Source organism: Aquarana catesbeiana, linkage group LG06 (genome assembly GCF_042186555.1).
Source record: "Aquarana catesbeiana isolate 2022-GZ linkage group LG06, ASM4218655v1, whole genome shotgun sequence".
In the NCBI taxonomy this organism is placed as follows: Eukaryota; Metazoa; Chordata; class Amphibia; order Anura; family Ranidae; genus Aquarana; species Aquarana catesbeiana.
Genome location: NC_133329.1, coordinates 212,213,057 through 212,237,432, shown reverse-complemented (window position 1 = coordinate 212,237,432; position 24,376 = coordinate 212,213,057). Strand labels below are relative to the sequence as shown.

Sequence of the window (24,376 nt, the reverse complement as noted above, 5' to 3'; positions counted from 1 at the left end):
TTAACTCTTCCCGTCCAAGAGTATATCAATTTATCATATTTCTGTAACAACTTAATAGTGTTTCGAATTATTCTCTCATAGTTCATCCCCTGTAGTTGTTTCAAATCTTTTGTTATAAAAATTCCCAGATACTTTATTGCATTTTGTTTCCATTTAAATGGAAAATCTTTTTGCATCAGTAAACAAATATTCTTGTTAACTGATATATTCAATATCTCTGATTTGTCGTAATTTACTTTGAAATAACTCAAGTCCCCGAATCTTCTAAATTCTTTCATTAGATTTGGGATAGTTATAATGGGGTTGGTTATATATATTAGCAGATCATCTGCATATGCCGCAAACAGCTAGGGAGAGAGGGGACAACCTTGACGGGTACCATTTGACATTTTAATATCTTTTGATAACATGCCGTTTACTCTCACTCTTGCTTTCAAGTTAGAATACAAAGCAGCGATTCTATACCGCATTTTTGGGCCCATACCAAGTTGTTTTAGCGTTTCTTCTAAAAAACACCATCCTATCCTATCGAATGCTTTTTCCGCATCTACGGCCAGCATACATGTTTCGATAGCGGTTCTTTGAGCAAATTCCATCAGCGTACAGGTCTTTATAATGTTATCCTTGGTTTCCCTCCCTTTCGTAAATCCTGCTTGATCTAATTTTATATAATTAGGTAAAATTGGTGTTATTCTATTCGCAATGATTTTAGAATATAGTCGTATATCTATATTGGTTAAAGAAATTGGCCGATAATTTTTACATAGCGTATGGTCCTTCTCCGGTTTTGGAATTAAGGAAATATGAGCTTCTGTGCTTTGTGGTACGAATCCTTGTATGTCGGATATAGAATTATATGTTTTTTTCAATATAGGGGCAATTATATCCTGAAAGTTCTTATAGAATCTAGTAGTATATCCGTCAGGTCCTGGACTTTTTCCTGGAACTAGTTCTTTGATCGCTTGTTGAATCTCCTCTAGAGAGATGTCTTTTTCCAACATCTCAAGTGTTTCTTTAGGGAACCTAGGGAGGGCTGTTTCTTCAATATATTCTTTAATTCTATCTCTGTTCGAATCCTCCCCCTTATTCCCCCATGATGTTTTGATATTATACAGATTAGAACAGTATGTATGAAATTCTTCTATTATTTCTTTTGGGTTGTATGTATATTCCCCATCTGTTTTTAATATTTTGGTTATAGTTGTTAGGGTCTGTTGTTCCTTTAATGTTTTAGCCAGTATTTTTCCTGTCTTGTTCCCATATTGGTACCATTGTGCCCTTCTGCGATCCCTGATCTTAAGGGATTCCTCATCAAGCAAGGCTCGTAGTTCCATCCTTTTCTCTTTCAATATTATTTTATCTGATGACTTTAAATTCTGCTTATGATTTTTATCCAATTCCTCTATTTCTTTTGTCAGTTGAACTTTCATTTGATCCTTTCTTTTTTTTTTAATCTTGAGCCGTGCTTGATGAGTGTCCCCCTTAGTACACATTTTAATGTTTCCCATTGCATGGGGATTGATGTTTCATCCTTTTCGTGAATCTCTACAAATTCCTTTATTGTTTTACGTATATCCTCTATACACTCTTTGTCTTTTAACAAGTTATCATTTAGCCTCCAGTTCCCCTTCATTCTTTCTTGTTCTTTTACCTTAATCTCCAAATACAACGGAGCGTGATCTGACCATAAAAACCCCCCTATATCCGATGATAGAGTCATTGACATTCCTAAATGATTAATGAAGAAATAATCTATCCTATGATAGTAATCGTGTATATTAGAATAGTATGAATAATTTTTTTCCGTTTGATGTTGAATTCTCCAAATATCCACCAAGTGGTGTTTCTCTATTATCCCCTTAAATTCCTCTATTTGGCCCTTATTTCTATAAGTATTGTTATTAGTTGTATCCTTTTTTATATCCATGACGAAATTAAAATCTCCGCCCATAATCACTATGCCTTCTGCTTTTTCCATAGTGCTATTTAGGGCCCTTATTCCCGTCCTTATCTGATCGTAGTTTGGTAAATACAAATTAATAATTGTATACGTTTTCCCATATATTGCTACCTTAACAACCAAAGATCTACCATCATTACCCATATATTTTTGTATTATTTGGTAAGGTAGGTTCCTATGGAAAGCGATGGATACCCCTCTTGACTTAGAATAGGAAAATGTATCGTGTATCCAATGATTATAATTTCGATTATTCAGTTTCGGAATATGGTCTGAACGAAAATGAGTCTCTTGGAACAGTATAATATCTACTTTTTGTTTATTAAAAAAATTTAAAATTTGGTTTCTTTTATTAGGAGAGTTAAGGCCTCTTGCGTTAAAGGAACAAAATTTGATCTCGCTCATTTGAAAGAAAAAAAAAATAAAAATTTGTGTTCACTCACTCACACTCCCCACACACTCAATTTATCCTGCCACTACTTGACTTAAAAAAAAAAAATAAAGTCTTTCTTACTATCTAAAGTAAGTTCCCTACACTGAGGGGTTATGAGCCTGCTGACCAAGAAGTGTCGCCCGATCGTCGTCCTCGTGCCGCGTTCTAGTTGTTAGTTTACACCTATGATCTGTCTTCCTTCTTCCAATATCTTCTCATTTCATTACCTCTAATTACTGCTATTATCCTATATATGTATACTACCAGGTCCCTATCCCCATAAAAAAAAAAAAAAAAACACCCACAGTTTCAATAACTCGGTGCATAAACCTTTGTGCCTGACCTTAATATTATCATTCTATATTTCTATACTTATTATTTCATTGTGTATAATCTACATATAAATGCTTCAAATTCGTTACTGCAAATACATAATCAATTGAAACAATATTTCACCTTATATGTTGTGATTAATTTTTCGAGAGAGAAGAAAAAAAAAACACCTCAAATCTAATATCCCCGTGCATTATAGCCAACCATTATAGCCAACCTTCATATTATAAACTCTGTACCTGTAATTTCATTGTATACAATTAACCAAAAAGCACCTCTGCTTCAATGCTATAATTGCATACTCTGTTAAATCAATATTTCATCTTATATGTTAATAATGAGAAAAAAAAAAAAAAAGATTATTCCTTTCCCTTTTCCTTTCTCCCCTCCTTCCCTTACCCCCTTCCTCTCTCTTCTTTTTTTTTCTTTTTTTTTCTCCTCCCCTTTCCTCTAAAAAAAAAAAAAAACACCCTCCAATTTTATATCCCAGTGCCTAAACCTTTATAACCAGTCTTCATATTATCAGTTCTGTGCTCATTGATTCATTGCATACAACCAAACCAAAAAATAAAAAAAAAAACCTCCAATACAATACTACAAGTGCATAATTTGTTACATCAATATTTCAACTTATACATTAGAGAAAAAAAAAAAGTTTTATCCCAGTGCCTAAATCATTATACCCAACCTTCATATTATCAATTCTGTGTTTATTGCTTCATTATATATAGTTAAACTAAAAAAATACCTAATACAATACTACTAGTGCATAATCTGTTGATTCTAATATTTAATCTTATACATCGATAATAAACCCCCAAAAAATCTGTTAAATCTAATATTTCCAAGTATACCTTGATAGTTAAAAAAAAAAAAAAAAGAAATTATCCCAGTGCCTATATCATTATAGCCAACCTTCATATTATCAATTCTGTGCTTATTACTTCATTATATATAATTGAACTAAAAAAAATCCCCCTAATACAATACTACTAGTGCATAATCTGTTAATTCTAATATTTCATCTTAACACCTTCTATTGAAGTTACAAAATTATCAGAGCATGTTGAAGTGGTGTTCCCCAGCTACTTGCTGTTCCGTCATCACTTGTGCAATAGAGGTGGTTTCCAGTATGTGAGGATGTACATGCTCTGATACTTTTGTAACTTCAATATTACCATACAATGTGATGAAATACTTTGCAAACATGGTTTACTGTTTTTAACAATATCTTATTAAAACTCTTTTTAATTAACAATGAAAGACATTTCCTTTAACAATAAATAATTCTGTTTAATTGCCTTTAAAATCCCAATACAAGGTTTACAAAACAATCACTAAGTAGTTGCAATGATATGTACAGTTTTACTAATACATGTCAAAGTTGAAAATTTGTGTTCAGGCTTTAAGAAATATTATCCTAATTATATTCTCATGGTTCAAATTTTTTTCTCAGAGAATAGGTGCAGGTACTCCCCCTTTCAAGTCACCCCATGCCTCCACCCTTATCCACCTCCAAGCACCATCCCTCGGTTCCACCCCCTACCCACTTCCCAGTACCACCCCTTTTAGAGAATGCAGAACCAAATATTTTTTGGTGCTAGGTAGTTTGTATGGAATTTGCAAACAAAAGGCAATAAATTAGATCCCCTGCAGCAACAATAGACGCCTCAAAAAAAAAAAAGATCCCTCCCAGCAACAATAGACCTCCCAGGAAAAATAGATCCCTCCCAGCAACAATAGATTTCCCTAGCAATAAAAGATCACCCCAGCAACTATAGCTCTTCCAGGACTAGTAAACACCCCAGCTACAATAGATCCACCCCAGCAAAAGTAGATCTCCCAGTAGCCAGCAACAATAGACCCCTCCCTCAGCAGTAGGTCTCTCCCATCAACAATTGACCCCCCCAGCAAAAAAAGATCCCCCCACCAGCAGCAATAGATACCCCCAGTGGCAATAGATCCCCAAACATTCAGTGCTGGAGGTGCCGGCACTGCATTCCCCCCGCATTCCTGCTAAAAAAAAAAGCCCTGCCCATAGCAAGTAATTTGCCTGGTTTAAAACCGGTTTAAAACCAAGTTCTGTTCTGCTCTGCATGCCATAGAGAGCAATTGGCACAATCAGATTACATCTAAAAGTGGCAGTGGCTTAAAAGAGGACAATTAAACAGACCCCTGACCACCTACCTCTGAATGAACATAGCAGCTGCTTGGGTGAGTACACATTGCTATGACCTTGATGCTTAGCTTCACAGTGCAGCAATTTTAACTCAATATGTCAAGTTTGACAGGCAGCACTGTTAATGCTCATTGAAGTCAATCAGAATGCGCCTGCAAACTGCCTCTGCAAGGCAATCCACCATGGATCGCTTTATAGAGGGGCACAAAAGAACTGCAGCACATGTGAAAGAGGCCTTTGAAGTGACAGGTCCACTTTAAGCCATAAAGGGTTTGATCTGACTTCCATACACACCATTTATTTTCTGGACATAAAGCTTGGTTTGAAACTGCATCCCAGTGATGGTCAACTGATTTTGAGGGCCTCAACTGCATCTGACACACCAAAGGGTTGTGCTTATTATTTAATTCTAGACATACTACAGGAGATGGTCAGAGACTGCAGACTAGGGATGAGCCGAACACCCCCCGGTTCGGTTCGCACCAGAACCTGCGAACGGACTGAAAATTCGCACGAACGTTAGAACCCCATTGACGTCTATGGGACTCGAACGTTCGAAATCAAAAGTGCTCATTTTAAAGGCTAATTTGCATGGTATTGTCCTAAAAAGGGTTTGGGGACCCGGGTCCTACCCCAGGGGACATGTATCAATGCAAAAAAAACGTTTAAAAACCGCAGTTTTTTCGGGAGCAGTGATTTTAATGATGCTTAAAGTAAAAAAAAAAGTGAAATATTCCTTTAAATATCGTACCTGGGGGGTGTCTATAGTATGCCTGTAAAGTGGCACGTGTTTCCCGTGCTTAGAAAAGTCCCTGCACAAAATGTCATTTTTAAAGGAAAAAAAGTCATTTAAAACTGCTTGCGGCTTTAACCACCTCAATACAGTGCACTTACACCCCCTTCCTGCCCAGACCAATTTTCAGCTTTCAGCGCTCTCACACTTTGAATGACAATTACTCAGTCGTGCAACACTGTACCCATATGACATTTGTGTCCTTTTTTTCACACAAATAGAGCTTTCTTTTGGTGGTATTTAATCACTAGTGGGTTTTTTATTTTTTGTGCTATAAATAAAAAAGACCGTAAATTTTGTGAAAAAAATGGCTTTTTCTTTGTTTCTGTCATAAAATTTTGCAAATTAGTAATTTTTCTTCATAAATTTTGGCCAAAATTTATACTGCTACATATCTTTGGTAAAAATAACCCAAATTTGTGTAAATTATTTGATCTTTGTGAAAGTTATAGAGTCTACAAACTATGGTGCCAATCACTGAAAATTGATCACATCTGATCACACAGATGTACTGATGGTCTATCTCATTTCTTGGTACACTAAGACCCCATTCACACAGGGGCAACACGACCTGCAGGTCGCCTCAGCGAGGCGACCTGCAAACGAATGCCCGGGCGACTTGCAAAACGACTTCTGCATAGAAGTCTATGCAAGTCGCCCCAAGTCGCCCCCGAAGTCGTACAGGAACCTTTTTCTAAGTCGGAGCGACTTGCGTCGCTCCCCTTAGAACGGCTCCATAGTACAGAACGGGAGGCGACTTGTCAGGCGACTAGGTCGCCTGACAAGTCGTCCCTGTGTGAATGGGGTCTAACAAGTCAGAAAAGTACAAATACCTCCTAAATGACCCCTTTTTAGAAAGTAGACATTCCAAGGTATTAAGTAAGTAGCATGGTGAATTTTTTTAAGTTGTAATTTTTTCCCACAATTCTTTGCAAAATGAATTTTTTTTTTTTTTTATTTTTTTACAAAATTGTAATATTAACAGGTTATTTCTCTCTCAGAGCATATGCATACAACAAATTACACCCCAAAATACATTCTGCTACTCTTCCTGAGTATGGCGATACCACATGTGTGAGACTTTTACACAGCCTGGCCACATACAAAGGCCGAACATTGAAGTAGCATCTTCATGCGTTCTACGAGCCTAAATGACACATCTCATTTCTCAACCACCATTTACACTTTTGAAGGCCCTGGAGCACCAGGACAATAGAATTGCCCCCAAACTGACCCCATTTTGGAAAGCTAACACCCCAACGTATAATCTATGAGGCATAATGAGTCTTTTGAAAGGTTCATTTTTTTCCAGAAGTTTTTGGAAAATGTGGAAAAAAATGAAAACGCATTTTTTTTTTACACAAAGTTGTCCATTTATCAGATATTTCCAACACATAGCATGTACGTAGCAAAGATGACACCCCAAAATACATTCTGCTACTCCTCCTGAGTATGGCGATACCACATGTGTGAGACTTTTACACAGCGTGGCCACATACAAAGGCCCAACATTGAAGTAGCATCTCCATGCGTTCTACGAGCATAAATGACACATCTCAGTTCTCAACCACCTATTACACCTTTGAAGGCCCTGGAGCACCAGGACAATGGAATTGCCCCCAAAATGACCCCATTTTGGAAAGCAAACACCCCAGCATATAATCAATGAGGCATAATGAGTCTTTTGAACGGTTCATTTTTTTCCAAAAGTTTTTGGAAAATGTGGAAAAAAATGAAAACGCATTTTTTTTTTACACAAAGTTGTCCATTAATCAGATATTTCCAACACATAGCATGTACGTAGCAAAGATGACACCCCAAAATACATTCTGCTACTCCTCCTGAGTATGGCGATACCACATGTGTGAGACCTTTACACAGCGTGGCCACATACAAAGGCCCAACATTGAAGTAGCACCATCAGGCGATCTACGAGCATAAATGACACATCTCATTGCTCAACCACCTATTGCATTTTTGAAGGCCCTGGAGCACCAGGACAATGGAATTGCCCCCAAAATGACCCCATTTTGGAAAGCTAACACCCCAACGTATAATCTATGAGGCATAATGAGTCTTTTGAACGGTTCATTTTTTTCCAGAAGTTTTTGGAAAATGTGGAAAAAAATGAAAACGCATTTTTTTTTACACAAAGTTGTCCATTTATCAGATATTTCCAACACATAGCATGTACGTAGCAAAGATGACACCCCAAAATACATTCTGCTACTCCTCCTGAGTATGGCGATACCACATGTGTGAGACTTTTACACAGCCTGGCCACATACAAAGGCCCAACATTGAAGTAGCATCTCCATGCGTTCTACGAGCATAAATGACACATCTCAGTTCTCAATCACCTATTACACTTTTGAAGGCCCTGGAGCACCAGGACAATGGAATTGCCCCCAAAATGACCCCATTTTGGAAAGCAAACACCCCAACGTATAATCTATGAGGCATAATGAGTCTTTTGAACGGTTCATTTTTTTCCAGAAGTTTTTGGAAAATGTGGAAAAAAATGAAAACGCATTTTTTTTTTACACAAAGTTGTCTATTTATCAGATATTTCCAACACATAGTATGTACGTAGCAAAGATGACACCCCAAAATACATTCTGCTACTCCTCCTGAGTATAGCGATACCACATGTGTGAGACTTTTACACAGCGTGGCCACATACAAAGGCCCAACATTGAAGTAGCACCATCAGGCGATCTACGAGCATAAATGACACATCTCATTGCTCAACCACCTATTGCATTTTTGAAGGCCCTGGAGCACAAAGACAATGGAATTGCCCCTAAAATGACCCCATTTTGGAAAGCTAACACCCCAACGTATAATCTATGAGGCATAATGAGTCTTTTGAACGGTTCATTTTTTTCCAGAAGTTTTTGGAAAATGTGGAAAAAAATGAAAATGCATTTTTTTTTACACAAAGTTGTCCATTTATCAGATATTTCCAACACATAGCATGTACGTAGCAAAGATGACACCCCAAAATACATTCTGCTACTCCTCCTGAGTATGGTGATACCACATGTGTGAGACTTTTACACAGCCTGGCCACATACAAAGGCCCAACATTGAAGTAGCATCTCCATGCGTTCTAGGAACATAAATGACATATATAATTTCCTGGCAACCTATCATTTTTGAAAACCCTTCATATTTCTAACACATAGCATGCACATACCAAGAATTACAATCCAAAATAAATACTATTGCAGAAAGGGTAAAAAAAAAGCATTACCTGTGCTTTTAATAGTATCCACAGAGGAGAGCACTGGTCCAGGCAGCAGGCAGGGAGGTGCTTAGCGACAGCAATATTAACTATCCAGGCAGCAGGCAGGAATATTGTCTATAGTCGGCACAGCACAGTCCATAGAAATTGTCCAGGCAGAGGCAGCCAGCACAGCCATAATATTGGTCCTGGTACACTGTTAACTGCAGACACTCATTATTGTACCGCTCTCCAGCCCTTCATAAACATACTGCCTCCTGCTACAGCTAATTATTTGCATAGTCCAGGTAGCGGTGTGGTCCATTCATGTGACAGGCATGGGTATGGTGGCAGTAAGTCAGCAGCAGGCTGAGGGCCACAATCAGGTAAGACCTGTGCACAGGGGCACATGGGTAGAGGCTTCGACCCACCCAAATCTCTATGAAGCCTCCGGACTCCAGACCCTAATTCCGAAACCCGGAGAAAACAAAAATAATTGTTTTCTCCAACCGGAAAAACAATTCTGGAGCCCCTCACATATGTGAGACCCCTGTGTACTACAGTAGTAGGGCAACAGATCAGTCCTAGCGGTAGGCAAAAGCATAGTCCACAAAACAGGCCAGGGTCGGTTCACATGTAAGCAGTCCAAGCGGTAGGCAGTAGAGTAGTTGATAAAACAGGCCAGGGTCAGTTCACGTGGAGGCAGTCCAAACGGTAGGCAGAGGGATAGTCACAAAACAGGCCAGGGTCAGTTCACATGAAAGCAGTCCAAACGGTAGGCAGAGGCATAGTCAAAAAACAGGCCAGGGTCAGTTCACATGGAAGGCAGTGGCATGGTTATTTGGGAAAGAATGGAAAATGGTCAGCACAGATGATGAAAATGGGCAAATGGTTAAAAATATGGGCTAATATTTTATGGATGTATGATAAAGTTGGAAGCATTCACCAATGCAAAGGCCAGGTTGGGAGGGACACTGGGGACAATGGTAGCTGGTATCTTTTCTAAATCCTCTTTTGGTGCACACGCGACATTTTTTTTGCCGTCTTCGGCCTGCTTTAGATGGTGGAATGCTGAAGAGGAAGTGGCGCTCATGGAGTCGGCAAACAGCTTCAGAGCGAAGGTCTTCTGGGGGGGGGTCTTTGGTGATAGATGAGGGACGTGACAACTTCTTCTATGAATTTTAGGAAGGGGGCGGGGCTTTCAATGGATTTGGTATAGACTACGTAGGAATTGTAAATGGCCAAATGAATGAGATAAATTGCTACCTTCTTATACCAGAATCGGGACCTCCTTATTGACAAATAGGGCTGAATCATTTGATCATTAAAATCTACCCCCCCATGTAGAGATTATAATCTTGGACACATGTTGGCTTTTCAATGGGACCTTGTCTTCTTTGTACCACAATTGCAGTGTCTTCATGGATGGTGGACATCATGTGCACGTCCCTCTTATCCTTCCACCTCAAGGCCAGCACTTCGTTTCATCTCAATGATGCTCTTTCTCCCCTTCGCACTAAAGACTGTGGGAAGCCCTTTCTATTTTTTCTGGAGGTTCCACAGGCCAGGGTTTTTGCAGTGTATAAGTGTTTGAAAAGGGGCAGGCTGGTGTAAAAGTTGTCAACGTAAATGTGATATCCTTTGTTTAGAAGTGGGTATGCCGACATTCTGACTTCTCCCCCACATACTGACTCCTCCCCCACAAACTGACTCCTCCCCTCACATACTGACTCCTCCCCCACAAACTGACACCTCCCCAACATTCTGACTCCTCCCCCACAAACTGACTCCTCCCCTCACATTCTGACTCCTCCCCCACAAACTGACACCTCCCCTCACATACTGACCCCTCCCCCCACCTCTGACTCCTCCCCCACAAACTGGCTTCTCCCCCCACCTCTGACTCCTCCCCCACAAACTGGCTTCTCCCCTCACATACTGACGCCTCCCCCACAAACTGACTCCTCCCCTCACATACTGACTCCTCCCCCACAAACTGACTCCTCCCCTCACATACTGACCCCTCCCCCCACCTCTGACTCCTCCCCCACAAACTGACCCCTCCCCACCACATGACCAACCTCTGACCCCTCCCTCATGTTTCAGGGGGCCCCGGAGTGGAGCGCAGTGTGGTGTCGATGTTCCCGGCGTTGTCTCGGATGTTTGGAGGAGGGGCGGAGCCTCTGCGGATCTGTCACCGATTGGATAAGGACAGCAGCGGGGCGTTACTTCTCGCCCAGAGCGCCGAATCCGCCGACCGCGTCCAGCGAGCTCTGCGAGAGCACCGGATGTCCCGAGTCTATTGGGCCCTGTGTGTGGGGGCCCCAACCCCCCCGGAGGGGATCCTGGACATCCCCCTCATAGAGAAGGAGACGCCGGGGCCACAGAAACACTTCAAGATGGCGCTGTGCCCGCGGTTCCGGGTGTCTTCAGACGGCTCAGTACAGAGGTTCCGGGTCAGTCGCTCCGCCCATGAGGCCGTCACCCAATACCACACTCTGGAGAAATCATCGGGAGTCTCACTGCTGGAGCTGCGGCCACTCACAGGGGTGAAGCATCAGCTGAGAAGTCACCTGGCTCTGGCCCTGAGCTGCCCCATCCTGGGGGACCACAAATACTCCCACTGGGGGCGCCTGGCCCCTCAGAAATTGCCGGCGCCGGTGCTGCGCTCTCTCGGTATCCCCTCCCCCCGGGCGCGCTCTCTTCTTCTTCACCTCCACGCCGCTCAGATCACCCTCCAGTTGTCTCCGGAGGACCCCCCCCTGGTGTTACGCTGTGCTCCCCCCAAACACTTCCTGAGCGCCCTACGCAGACTGAAATTCTCTCCCCCGAGCCTGCAGGACATCCCCCTCCCCCCGGATGAAGGCTCCCCATAATCCCCCGACACAAGGCAGAAATGGGCAGAGTCAGGCATAGTACGCCCACAGGAAGATGGCGCAACTCATCATGACCATGGCGTGAACATTGACCAGCCGCGCGTCTCTGGGCTCCTCCTGGATGTCTGGCAGAGCAGGGGAGGGGCCCTCCTGGATGTCTGGCAGAGCGGAGGAGGGGCCCTTCTCCGGAGCGTCTCCTGTGGAGAGGACAAGGAATCAGATTATTTATTATATGCTTCACCTGTAATAAGAACTGTCTGTGACTGCTGGGGACATGACCTGTATATAATCAGAGTCTGGAAGGATGGCTGCTGACCACACCCTCTGAGGAGGAGGAGTCTGGTACCATCCGGCTGCTGACCACACCCTCTGAGGAGGAGGAGTCTGGTACCCATAATAATACTTCATGCTGGATATGAAAATGTGCCAAACTCAATAAACAACGTTCCATGTCATGTGAAAAAAAAAAAAAAAAAAAAAAAAAAAAAAATAAAAAACAAAAAAAAAAAGAAGTGGGTATGCCAGGTCCCATACAATCTTTCCAGTTGTGCCCATGTAGGCCGGGCACTCAGGGGGCTGGAGCTGGGAATCTTTTCCTTCATATATGCGGAATGCATACAAATATCCCGTGGCTCTCTCACATAGCTTGTATAACTTTACTCCGTATCTGGCCCTTTTGCTAGGAATATACTGCTTTATTCCTAGCCGGCCTGAAAAGGGTACCAGGGACTCATCAACGCAAATTTTCTGATCGGGGACATAGAGTTCTGCAAATTGTTGAGAAAAGAAATTTATCAGTGGGCGAATCTTGTATAACTTGTCGTAATTTGGATGATTGTGGGGAGGGCACTGGGTGTTGTCGCTGAAGTGAAGAAAGCGCATTATCATCTTGTATCGGGACCTGGACATTAGGGCAGAATAAATGGGCATATTGTGGATAGGGTTGGTGGACCAATAGGCATGTCCTTCATTTTTTTTTGTAATCCCCATGTTTAGGGTGAGGCCCATAAACTTTTTGAACTCCTCCAAATTCAGATCTCTCCACTCAAAAGGACGGGCATAGGATGATTGGGGGTTGTTGGCAATATATTGCTGGGCATACAAATTTGTCTGGTCCACAATAAATTGCAGCATAGTGTCGGGCAAAAACACATGAAAGAAATCAATCTCTGAGAAATTTTGGGTGTTGGTCTGCACACCTGGCAGTGCTGTGAACGGGGGAATAATTGGCGATGCCGAGTTGGAAGGCAGCCATATTGGGTTGGCAAGACCATCTGGCATGTATGTAGAGGCCCTGGCTCTTGGGGGGTGTGACACTCCAGTAGTTGGATTGGAATTTCCTGTGCTGGTACTCAGGCGTGATGTGGCAGGACTGGTACTGGGTCTGGGCATTTGTTCCTGGGGCCTATCGCCGGCGGCAGCGCTGGTACTGGGCATTTGTTCCCGGGGCCTAACGCTGGCGGCAGTGCTGGTACTGGGCCTGGGAATTTGTTCCTGGGGCCTATTGGTGGTGGCAGCGCTGGTACTGGGCCTGGGAATATAATCCTGGTTTCCAGAGTGCCGTGCCCTTTTGGGAGGGACCCATTCTTTCTCCGAATCATTTGTCGATTCACTATTTGGTTCAAATGCCGAACTTGAATCAGAATCCAAATTGGAATCTGATGAGAACTCCCCGTTGCTCTCATCAGTCATGGAGAGGATCTGGAATGCCTCCTCACTGCTGTATACTCTTTTGGACATGACGCTGTGTGACAGGTGGCAGGTGACGGTCACTGATGGGCTGTGCGATGGGTGGCAGCTGACGTTCACTGATCGGTGATGACGGTGTGACAGGCGATGGTCACTGATGGGTGACAGGCCACGGACAGTTACTGGTGATGGGTGACGGTCACTAAAAGGTGACAGGTGATCGGTGATGGCTGACGGTCACTGATGGGTGACAGGTGATGGGTAACGGGTGATGGCTGGCGGTCACTGATGGGTGATGGCTGGCGGTCACTAATGGGTGACGGGTGGTGGTCACTGATGGGTGACGGGTGATGGCTGGCGGTCACTGATGGGTGACGGGTGATGGCTGAGGGGTGACAGGTGCACCGCTGATGGTCACTGATTTGTGACGGGTGACAGGTGCACCGCTGATGGTCACTGATTTGTGACGGGTGACAGGTGCACCGCTGGCGGTCACTGATGGGTGACGGGTGATGTCTGGCAGTCACTGATGGGTGAAGGCTGGCGGTCACTGATGGGTGACGGGTGACGGCTGGTGGTCACTGATGGGTGACGGCTGACGGCTGGCAGTCACTGATGGGTGACGGGTGATGGCTGGCGGTCACTGATGGGTGACGGGTGATGGCTGGTGGTCACTGATGGGTGACGGGTGATGGCTGACGGGTGACAGGTGCACCGCTGATGGTCACTGATTTGTGACAGGTGACAGGTGCACCGCTGATGGTCACTGATTTGTGACGGGTGACAGGTGCACCGCTGGCGGTCACTGATGGGTGACGGGTGATGGCTGGCGGTCACTGATGGGTAACGGCTGGCGGTCACTGATGGGTGACGGGTGATGGCTGGCGGTCACTGATGGGTGACGGCTGGCGGTCACTGATGGGTGACGGGTGATGGCTGACGGGTGACAGGTGCACCGCTGATGGTCACTGATTTGTGACGGGTGACAGGTGCACCGCTGATGGTCACTGATTTGTGACGGGTGACAGGTGCACCGCTGATGGTCACTGATTTGTGACGGGTGACACTGATGGGTGACGGCTGGCGGTCACTGATGGGTGACGGGTGATGGCTGGCGGTCACTGATGGGTGACGGCTGGTGGTCACTGATGGGTGACGGCTGGTGGTCACTGATGGGTGACGGGTGAGGGCTGGCGGTCACTGATAGGTGACGGGTGATGGCTGACGGGTGGCAGGTGCACCGCTGATGGTCACTGATTTGTGACAGCTGACGGTCACTGATGGCAGTCCTATATGTGACAGGTGCACCTTATTGGGTGACACCGGTGACTGTTGGGTGACAGATGACAATTGGGGGGGCGATGGGACAGGTGTGGTGTTGGTGCAGACACTACAGAACACAGATCGGTAACTCACTGCTTCTGGCTCTTCTCTCCTCACACTGGAAACGGTGTGTGAGGAGAGAAGAGCTGGTAACAGCTAGTTACCTCTCTGTGTTTACATTTATGATCGGCTGTGAATGGATCACAGCCGATCACGTGGGTAAACAGCCAGCCAATGGCTGTTTACCGGCGTCGGTGACGAGTAGTGTTCCCGGGAACACTCCATCACCGACATGCACGCGCAGCGCGCTCGCAATCGCGCGCATGCGCCGTGCACAATGGGGTGGACCTATCTGTGATCGGCCGTGACTTCATCATGGCCGATCACGTGGTAAACAGCCATGTCCAATGGCTGTTCACCCCCCTCGGTGGCGAGCGGTGTCTCCGTGACACGCCGCCACTGAAGGAATAGGGATGCGCGCGCACGATCGCGCGCATTCCCTGTTTAAATGGGAGGACATCATATGACGCCCTCCCGCAATGAGAGCCGCGCAGCCTGGCCGTCAATTGACGGCCGGCGGTCGGCAAGCGGTTAATGTAATGTCGGGTCCTGGCAATATGGATGAAAATCAGTGAGACAAACAGCATGGGTACCCCCCAGTCCATTACCAGGCCCTTTGGGTCTTGTATTGATATTAAGGGGAACCCCGCACCTAAATTAAAAAAAGGAAAGGCGTGGAGCCACCAGGCCCTATATAGTCTGAACAGCAGTATACAGGCGGTGCAAACAAGACAGGACAGGGACTGTAGGTTTGTTGTTAAGTAGAATCTGTTTGTAATTTTGAACTGGTACATTTTTAACGTGTTTAGTTCCAGCCAAAAAATCTACTTTAAGCTTTTTGGAAAACATAGGGAAGGGTTATCACCTCTGTGACATTTGTTTTGCTGTCTGTGCTCCTCTTCAGAAGATTTCACCTCACTTTTTGTCCCAATGACAAATGTTTTTTGAAAATTTGGGTTTTTTTGTGAAACAAGGATTGGTGATAAAGCATCAGTGGAAAGGAGAAACGTTTTTCCCATATTAACTCGTACAGGAGAGAATTTCCTTTCCTAGGGGTAGATTTCATCTCACTTCCTGTTGTCTCCTTCTGTTTGCAAGTAGGAGTCGTTTGTAAGTTGGATGTTTGAAAGTAGGGGCCTGCCCTATATACTCGGCAGAAATTTGGGCCTTAGGTGTTGTTGTGGCCACAACACTGCAAGCCCTCACAGGGCCCTGCTGTGAAATATTAGATCAAGAATTGTAATTACATGCCCCTGTTGAACAGGGACAGAAAAATTGGGCCTTTGGTGGTGGTGGTGCTCGTGCCACAACACTGTAAGTCCTCACTCGCTCTTGGTGGGCGCAGAAACGGGCCCTGCTGTGAAATATTAGATCAAGAATTGTAATTACATGCCCCTGTTTAACAGGGGCTGAAAGATTGGGCCTTAGGCACTGGTGCTGGTGCCACAACACTGCAACCCCTCACAGATACTCTAGTTGGAATGCAGGAACAAGCCCTGCTGCAAAGTATTGCATCAAAAATTGTAATTACACGCCCCTGTTAAACAGGGGCTGAAAAATTGGGCCTTAGGCACTGGTGGTGGCGCCCAGAACCAAAAATGTTCTTGCAAGCTATCAGCGTGATCATTGAGGAGGAAGAGGATAATTACTCAGGATAGTCACGCAGCATCAGCATACGCAGTCTTTGAAAGGATCTGAGATTTTAAAAAAAATTATTCGGTTACATCAGCATCAGGTGCTTGGTAGCTGGTGGTGATCCAAGACTGATTCATTTTTATGAAGGTCAGTTGATCGGCCGAGTCGGTGGACAGACGCACCCTGTGATCGGTTACAAAGCCTCCAGCAGCACTGAATGTGCGTCCCGAAAGAACGCTGGATGCAGGACAGGCCAGTAGCTCAATTGCATACTGTGCAAGCTCTGGCCAGTGATCCATCCTCAAGACCCAGTAACCCAGAGGATTTTCGGTGGGAAAGGTGTCCAAGTCAGATCTTGCCCCTAGGTATTCCTGCATCATGTAAAACAGACGCTGGCGATGGTTGCTGGAACAGATCATACCTTGGGGTTGCAGACCAAAAAATTGTCTGAACGCATCGGTCAGACAGCCACCTTCTCCACCGCTCCTTCTTTGACTGACCGAAGCCTCAGCAACACGTTGTCCAGAAACAGGAGTTTGTAACCTCCCAGTCTCTGGGAACGCGTTGCACAGACCTTTCTGGAAGGCCTCCCGAAGATGTTTCATCCTCTGCTCCCTCTGCGATGGCAAGATAAGGTCGAACCTTACCCTTGTAATGTGGATCAAGGAGGGTTGCCAGCCAGTATTGGTCCTTCTCCTTGATACCACGAATATGAGGATCCTTACGCAGGCTTTGCAGGATCAGGGAGGCCATGCAGCGTAGGTTTGCTGGGGCATTCGATCCGGAGTCCTCTGTGTCACTTAAGGACGACATGATCCGCAGCCACCTCCTCCCAGCCACGTACAAATCCATGTGTTTCTTGGGACTGATCCCTTAAAGACTGCTGCTGATGCTGAGTGCCAGGCTCCACCTCCATACTGACACAATCCTCCTCCTCCTCGTCTTCTTCCTGTGTGATCGGCGGGCACGCAGGAACACTGTCTGGATAAAGGGGGCCTTGAGAGCTAAGGAAGTTCTCCTCTTCCTGCCTCTGTTCTGCCTCAAGTGCCCTGTCCATTATTCCATGCAGCGTGTGCTCCAACTTGTGGACAAGGGGGATAGTGTCACTGATGCATGCACTGTCACTGCTCACCATCCTTGTGGCCTCCTCAAATGGTGACAGGACAGTGCATGCATCCCTGATCATGGCCCACTGGCATGGGGGAAAAAAACAAGCTCCACTGACTCTGTCCTGGAGCCGTAGTCGCACAGGTACTCATTGATGGCCCTCTGCTGAGTGTGCAGCCGCTGCAGCATGGCCAACGTTGAGTTCCACCTGGTGGGCATGTCACAGATTAGGCCGTTCTTGGGCAGGTTAAACTCCTTTTGGAGGTCGGCCAGCCGAGCACTGGCATTATATGACCGGCGGAAATGCACACAGACTTTCCTGGCCTGCCTCAGGACATCCTGTAAGCCCGGGTACCTGCCCAAGAACCGCTGCACCACCAAGTTAAGGACGTGAGCCAAACAGGGCACATGGGTCATTTGTCCCTGTCAGAGGGTGGAGAGGAGGTTGGTGCCATTGTCGCAAACCACCATTCCTGCCTTAAGTTGGCGTGGCATCAACCACCTCTGAACATGCCCTTGCAGAGCTGACAGAACCTCTGCCCCAGTGTGGCTCCTGTCCCCCAAGCATACCAGCTCAAGCACCGCATGGCATCTTTTGGCCTGCATACTTGCGTAGCCCCTTGAATGCCTACAGAGCACCGCTGGTTCCGAGGACAAAGCACAGGAAGAGGCCATGGAGGAAGATGAAGAGGAGGGGGTGGAGGAGAGAGGTGTGTCACAATCAGTAGTAGTGACATTTTGGAGGCGTGGTGGCGGAACAACCTCCAACAATACTGCACCTTGTCCTGCATCCTTCCCAGCTGCCAGCAGAGTCACCCAATGTGCGGTGAAACTTAGGTAACGTCCCTGTCCATGCCTGCTGGACCATGAGTCAGCGGTAATATGCACCTTACCGCTGACCGCCCTGTCCAGCGAGGCCAAGACATTGCCTTCCACATGCCGGTAGAGAGCCGGAATCACCTTCTGTGAGAAAAAGTGGCGTTTGGGTACCTGCCACTGAGGAACCGCACATTCCACAAACTCACGGAAGGGGGCAGAGTCTACCAACTGAAAAGGCAGAAGTTGAAGGGCTAGCAATTTTGCCAAGCTAGCATTCAACCGCTGGGCATGTGGATGGCTGGGAGCGAACTTCTTTCGGCGGTGAAGCAGCTGGGGCAGGGAAATTTGCCTGGTACAATCTGACATCGGTGTACCAAAAGCAGATTGCCCACAAGTACTTGGCTGTGACACACCTAATTCTACACTTCATTCCTCTCAGTGCAGGTCTCAGAGAGGACTGAAGGTATAGTGGGGTTGGAGATCTCAGCTGATGAGGAGCAAGGAGAGGTTCTCTTTGTTCTTTGGTGTGGGTCTTTTAGATACGCTTGCCAACGAACTGCATGGCAGGTCAACATATTTCTGGTCAAGCATGTGGTGCCCAAGCGGGAGATGTTTTGGCCACGCGAGATACGCTTGAGACATATGTTGCAAATAGCAGCGGTGTGATCTGATGCACTCGTCTCAAAAAAAGCCCACACCAAAGAACTTTTGGAATAACGCACAGAGACAGCAGCGCCCTGCACATGCGGAGCTTTGGGGTGTGATGCAGTCAGTGTGCTGCCCTTAGGTTGGCCCCTGGAGGGCATCCTGCCTCTTTGATGATGTGCCTCCTCCTCCTTCTCCTCCTCCTCTCTCCTATCAGCCACCCACGTTGAGTTAGTGACCTCATCATCCCCTCCCTCCTCATCACTGGAGCAAACCTGGCAGTATGCTGCAGCAGGGGGAGCATGACTGCCAGATTGCTGACCTTCTTGGGCACCCCCTCTGTCCGTGCTCACGTTACTGCCTTCATCTAGCTCAATATCATCATCAGAGCCTTCTAAACGCTGGGCATCCTCCTGGAGCATGTACCCAACACTGTGGTCAAACAGTTCGAGGGACTCCTCAGGAGAACATGGTGGGGCTAGGGAAGGAGTCACTGATGCAATTGAGCCGAGGGAAGAGGCCGCGTTGGCAGCTGCTTTGCCAGACAAAGTACCCTGAGCATGGGTGAGAGAGGATGAGGAGGATGAGGACGGCTTGGTCATCCACTCGACCAAGTCTTCCACATGTTGCGGCTCAACACGGCCAGCTGCTGAAAAAAAGGCCAAGCATGTCCCACGGCCACGTGCTGATGAGGATGCACCGTCTCCACGACCAGCACTGTTGCCTCTAGACACAGAGCCTGCTTGCCCTCTTTTATTGGCTTGTGACTGTCTGCCTCTCCTTGTTGGCCTTCCAGACATACTAATGGCCTGTAGCTGCACTAATCTGGGATATATATATATATATATATATATATATATATATATATATATATATATATATACTGATAATGCAGCTAACAAAATCAACTGTCTGCCTGTAGTATGAGAACACCACCAACCTTCTACAGGTAGCTTTAGCTGAACACTGTGCAGAGCTCGCAAAAAACTAACTTGTAGCTTATTTAGCTGCCTGCGGTAGTGATAGGATCAGGAAAACACCACCAACCTTCGACAGGTAGCTTTAGGTGAACACTGTGCAGAGCTCGCAAAAAACTAACTTGTAGCTTATTTAGCTGCCTGCGGTAGTGATAGGATCAGGAAAACACCACCAACCTTCTACGGGTAGCTTTAGCTGAACACTGTGCAGAGCTCGCAAAAAACTAACTTGTAGCTTATTTAGCTGCCTGCGGTAGTGATAGGAGAAGGAAAACACCACCAACCTTCGACAGGTAGCTTTAGGTGAACACTGTGCAGAGCTCGCAAAAAACTAACTTGTAGCTTATTTAGCTGCCTGCGGTAGTGATAGGATCAGGAAAACACCACCAACCTTCTACAGGTAGCTTTAGCTGAACACTGTGCAGAGCTCGCAAAAAACTAACTTGTAGCTTATTTAGCTGCCTGCGGTAGTGATAGGATCTGGAAAACACCACCAACCTTTGACAGGTAGCTTTAGGTGAACACTGTGCAGAGCTCGCAAAAAACTAACTTGTAGCTTATTTAGCTGCCTGCGGTAGTGATAGGATCAGGAAAACACCACCAACCTTCTACAGGTAGCTTTAGGTGAACACTGTGCAGAGCTCGCAAAAAACTAACTTGTAGCTTATTTAGCTGCCTGTGGTAGTGATAGGATCAGGAAAACACCACCAACCTTCGACAGGTAGCTTTAGCTAAACACTGTGCAGAGCTCGCACTACACTAACTCGTAGTTTTAGCTGAACACTGTGAGGAGGACGCACTACACTAACTTGTAGCTTTAGCTGAACACTGTGCAGAGGTCGCACTACACTAACTTGTAGTTTTAGCTGAACACTGTTCAGAGGACGCACTACACTAACTTGTAGCTTTAGCTGAACACTGTGCAGAGGTCGCACTACACTAACTTGTAATTTTAGCTGAACACTGTTCAGAGGATGCATTACAATAACTTGTAGCTTTTGCTGAACACTGTGCAGAGGTCGCACTACACTAACTTGTAGTTTTAGCTGAACACTGTGAGGAGGACGCACTATACTAACTTGTAGCTTTAGCTGAACACTGTGCAGAGGTTGCACTACACTAACTTGTAGTTTTAGCTGAACACTGTGAGGAGGACGCACTACACTAACTTGTAGTCTTAGCTGAACACTGTTCAGAGGATGCACTACACTAACTTGTAGTTTTAGCTGAACACTGTGAGGAGGATGCACTACACTAACTTTTAGCTTTAGCTGAACACTGTGCAGAGGTCACACTACACCAACTTGTAGTTTTAGCTGAACACTGTGAGGAGGACGCACTACACTAACTTGTAGCTTTAGCTGAACACTGTGCAGAGGTCGCACTACACTAACTTGTAGTTTTAGCTGAACACTGTGGGGAGGACGCACTACACTAACTTGAAGCTTTAGCTGAACACTGTGCAGAAGTTGCACTACACTAACTTGTAGTTTTAGCTGAACACTATTCAGAGGACGCACTACACTAACTTGTAGCTTTAGCTGAACACTGTGCAGAGGTCGCACTACACTAACTTGTAGTTTTAGCTGAACACTGTGAGGAGGACACACTACACTAACTTGTAGTTTTAGCTGAACACTGTGGGGAGGACGCACTACACTAACTTGAAGCTTTAGCTGAACACTGTGCAGAAGTTGCACTACACTAACTTGTAGTTTTAGCTGAACACTATTCAGAGGACGCACTACACTAACTTGTAGCTTTAGCTGAACACTGTGCAGAGGTCGCACTACACTAACTTGTAGTTTTAGCTGAACACTGTTCAGAGGACGCACTACACTAACATGTAGTTTTAGTTGAACACTCTAATCAGAACGCACTACACTAACTTGTAGCTTTAGCTGAACACTGTGCAGAGGTTGCACTACACTAACTTGTAGTTTTAGCTGAACACTGTGAGGAGGACGCACTACACTAAGTTGTAGCTTTAGCTGAACACTGTGCAGAGGTCGCACTACACTAACTTGTAGTTTTAGCTGAACACTCTGAGGAGGACGCACTACACTAACTTGTAGCTTTAGCTGAACACTGTGCAGAGGTCACACTACACTAACTTGTAGTTTTAGCTGAACACTGTGAGGAGGACACACTACACCAACTTGTAGCTTTAGCTGAACACTGTGAGGAGGATGCACTACCCTAACTTGTAGCTTTAGCTGAACACTGTGCAGAGGTCACACTAAACTAACTTGTAGCTTTAACTGAACACTGTGAGGAGGACTCACTACACTAACTCTAAATAGTCTAGCTGCCTGACTGTGGTACTAATAGGATCAAAAGAACACCAGCAATTTTCTTTAGGTAGCTGTAAATACTGTAACAAGACAAGCTTGCCTGTCAGTAGGACGATAACAGGAACGGATCTAGCTAAACTGAATACAGTGTGTATATATATATATATATATATATATATATATATATATATATATACACAACACCTGGGATGCATATATATATACACAATACACTGTAAGTGCAGCTAACTCACTGACTGTCCTGCCTAATCTAACTCAAATGAAATTACACTGTCTCTCTGTCTATCTAAGCACGCTGGAACACACTACACAGGGCCGCCGTGCAGGCGGCCTTATATAGTGTGGGGCGTGTTCTAAACCCCCTGAGCCATAATTGGCCAAAGCCACCCTGGCTTTGGCCAATTACAGCTCTCTCTACTGATGGCGCTGTGATTGGCCAATCATGCGGGTCATAGTGCATGCTTGGCCAATCATCAGCCAGCAATGCACTGCGATGCCGCAGTGAATTATGGGCCGTGACGCTCACATAAATTTGGCGCAAACTGCCCTTAACGTTCGCAATTCTGCGAATGATCGAACAGCCGATGTTTGAGTCGAACATGGGTTCGACTCGAACGTGAAGCTCATCCCTACTGCAGACATACTGGAAGGCATGGTCAGAAACCACTGATATACTTAAGGAGATAATCAGAGACTGCAGACATATTACAGGAGATGGTCAAAGACTGCAGAAATACCACAGATGGTCAGAGAATGCAGACATACTACAGGAGATGGTCAGAGACTGCAAACATATTACAAGGCATTTTCAGAAACCGCTGATATACTTAAGGAGATAATCTGAGACTGCAGAAATACCATAGGAGGAGGTCAGAGACTGTACCATTATTCTAACTCCTGTAACTTTAAGCCCTGCCATTCCAACCCCTAACCATCATTCTTACTCCCAAACCACTAATCATTATTCTAACCATAAACTATCACCTCTACCACTAATCATCATCTACTCCAAGACATCACCCTAACTCGGGACCTTATTCCTAACACTGACTCACCCTAACCCATACCCTCAAGTTAATCCTTACTCATTGTCCAGCCTTGACCCTGTAATAAGTGTAATCACAGTGCCAATATTACTTGGTACCAGGTAAAGGGTACTAGCCAGTGAAAGGAATTATACACCTTGACGACCACCCTGGTTTATGCAGGCAGACCACCGGGACCCTTGGATCCGTGAGACACCACATGCGACATGGGAAACAAGCTTTGAGTGTTTTCACAAGGTGTCTGTCTTTATTGAGTACAACAGTAGTTTATATACCAGTAAAAGTACATGTGGTTATACAAAACTTACACTCAAGAGTTAAGCTGCTGACTAGATAACAAGAAATAGCTGAAGACTTGCTGACATAGGATGTTACTCCTAGAATCGGCTTAACCACAGTACTTCATAGGGTGTGGTTCTATGCAAACTTGTTAGTTTAAGCTGATTATGGCAAAACACATACATACAAAAAGGTTCACTTCTACTTTATGTAAAATGGAGGGGAATCTAAGATGGAGTCAGTTGTTTATACATTATCTTACAATCCCCTCTTAAGTCATGAACATGACTTACTTTCTCTCCACGATAACATAATTAGCTTTCTTATAGTACATGCTAAGGTAGGCTTTATTAGCAGCAGCGGGGTCAGGGGTTAAGGTAGCTCAAACAATGATACACATTACAAGTTTGAAACATGCATATGCCTCATGTAGAGGGGTTAGTCTGTGTCTCATTCCCTAAATTAAAACACCAGTCAGGGGAATGACTTCTACCCATTGTTGGAAATGTAACAGTGTTGTTTACATATAAACTTGATATGTTGGTTAAAACAACGGGAGGAGTTTCATTTAGAAAAAGGGTTATATTTAAAGGTACAGCCATAAGGGGAATATGGGCTGCACTAGGATGCAGTTTACTACATATCCAACATTTCTCATACCCTGATTTCTGGACATAATTA

The 24,376-nt window shown here is 45.1% G+C and overlaps 2 protein-coding genes across 2 annotated transcripts in view; both read left to right on the top strand.

Annotated features, from left to right (window-relative positions):
• LOC141146604 (LITAF domain-containing protein-like) overlaps nucleotides 1-24,376 on the top strand; it is a 285,709-nt gene that overhangs the window by 221,178 nt on the left and 40,155 nt on the right. The gene's annotated exons all lie outside the window — the stretch shown is intronic.
• RPUSD4 (RNA pseudouridine synthase D4) lies at nucleotides 11,035-13,032 on the top strand. Its single transcript, XM_073634905.1, has one exon. It carries the CDS (start codon nucleotides 11,063-11,065, stop codon nucleotides 11,798-11,800), a length of 738 nt encoding a protein of 245 aa, XP_073491006.1. The 5' UTR covers nucleotides 11,035-11,062; the 3' UTR covers nucleotides 11,801-13,032.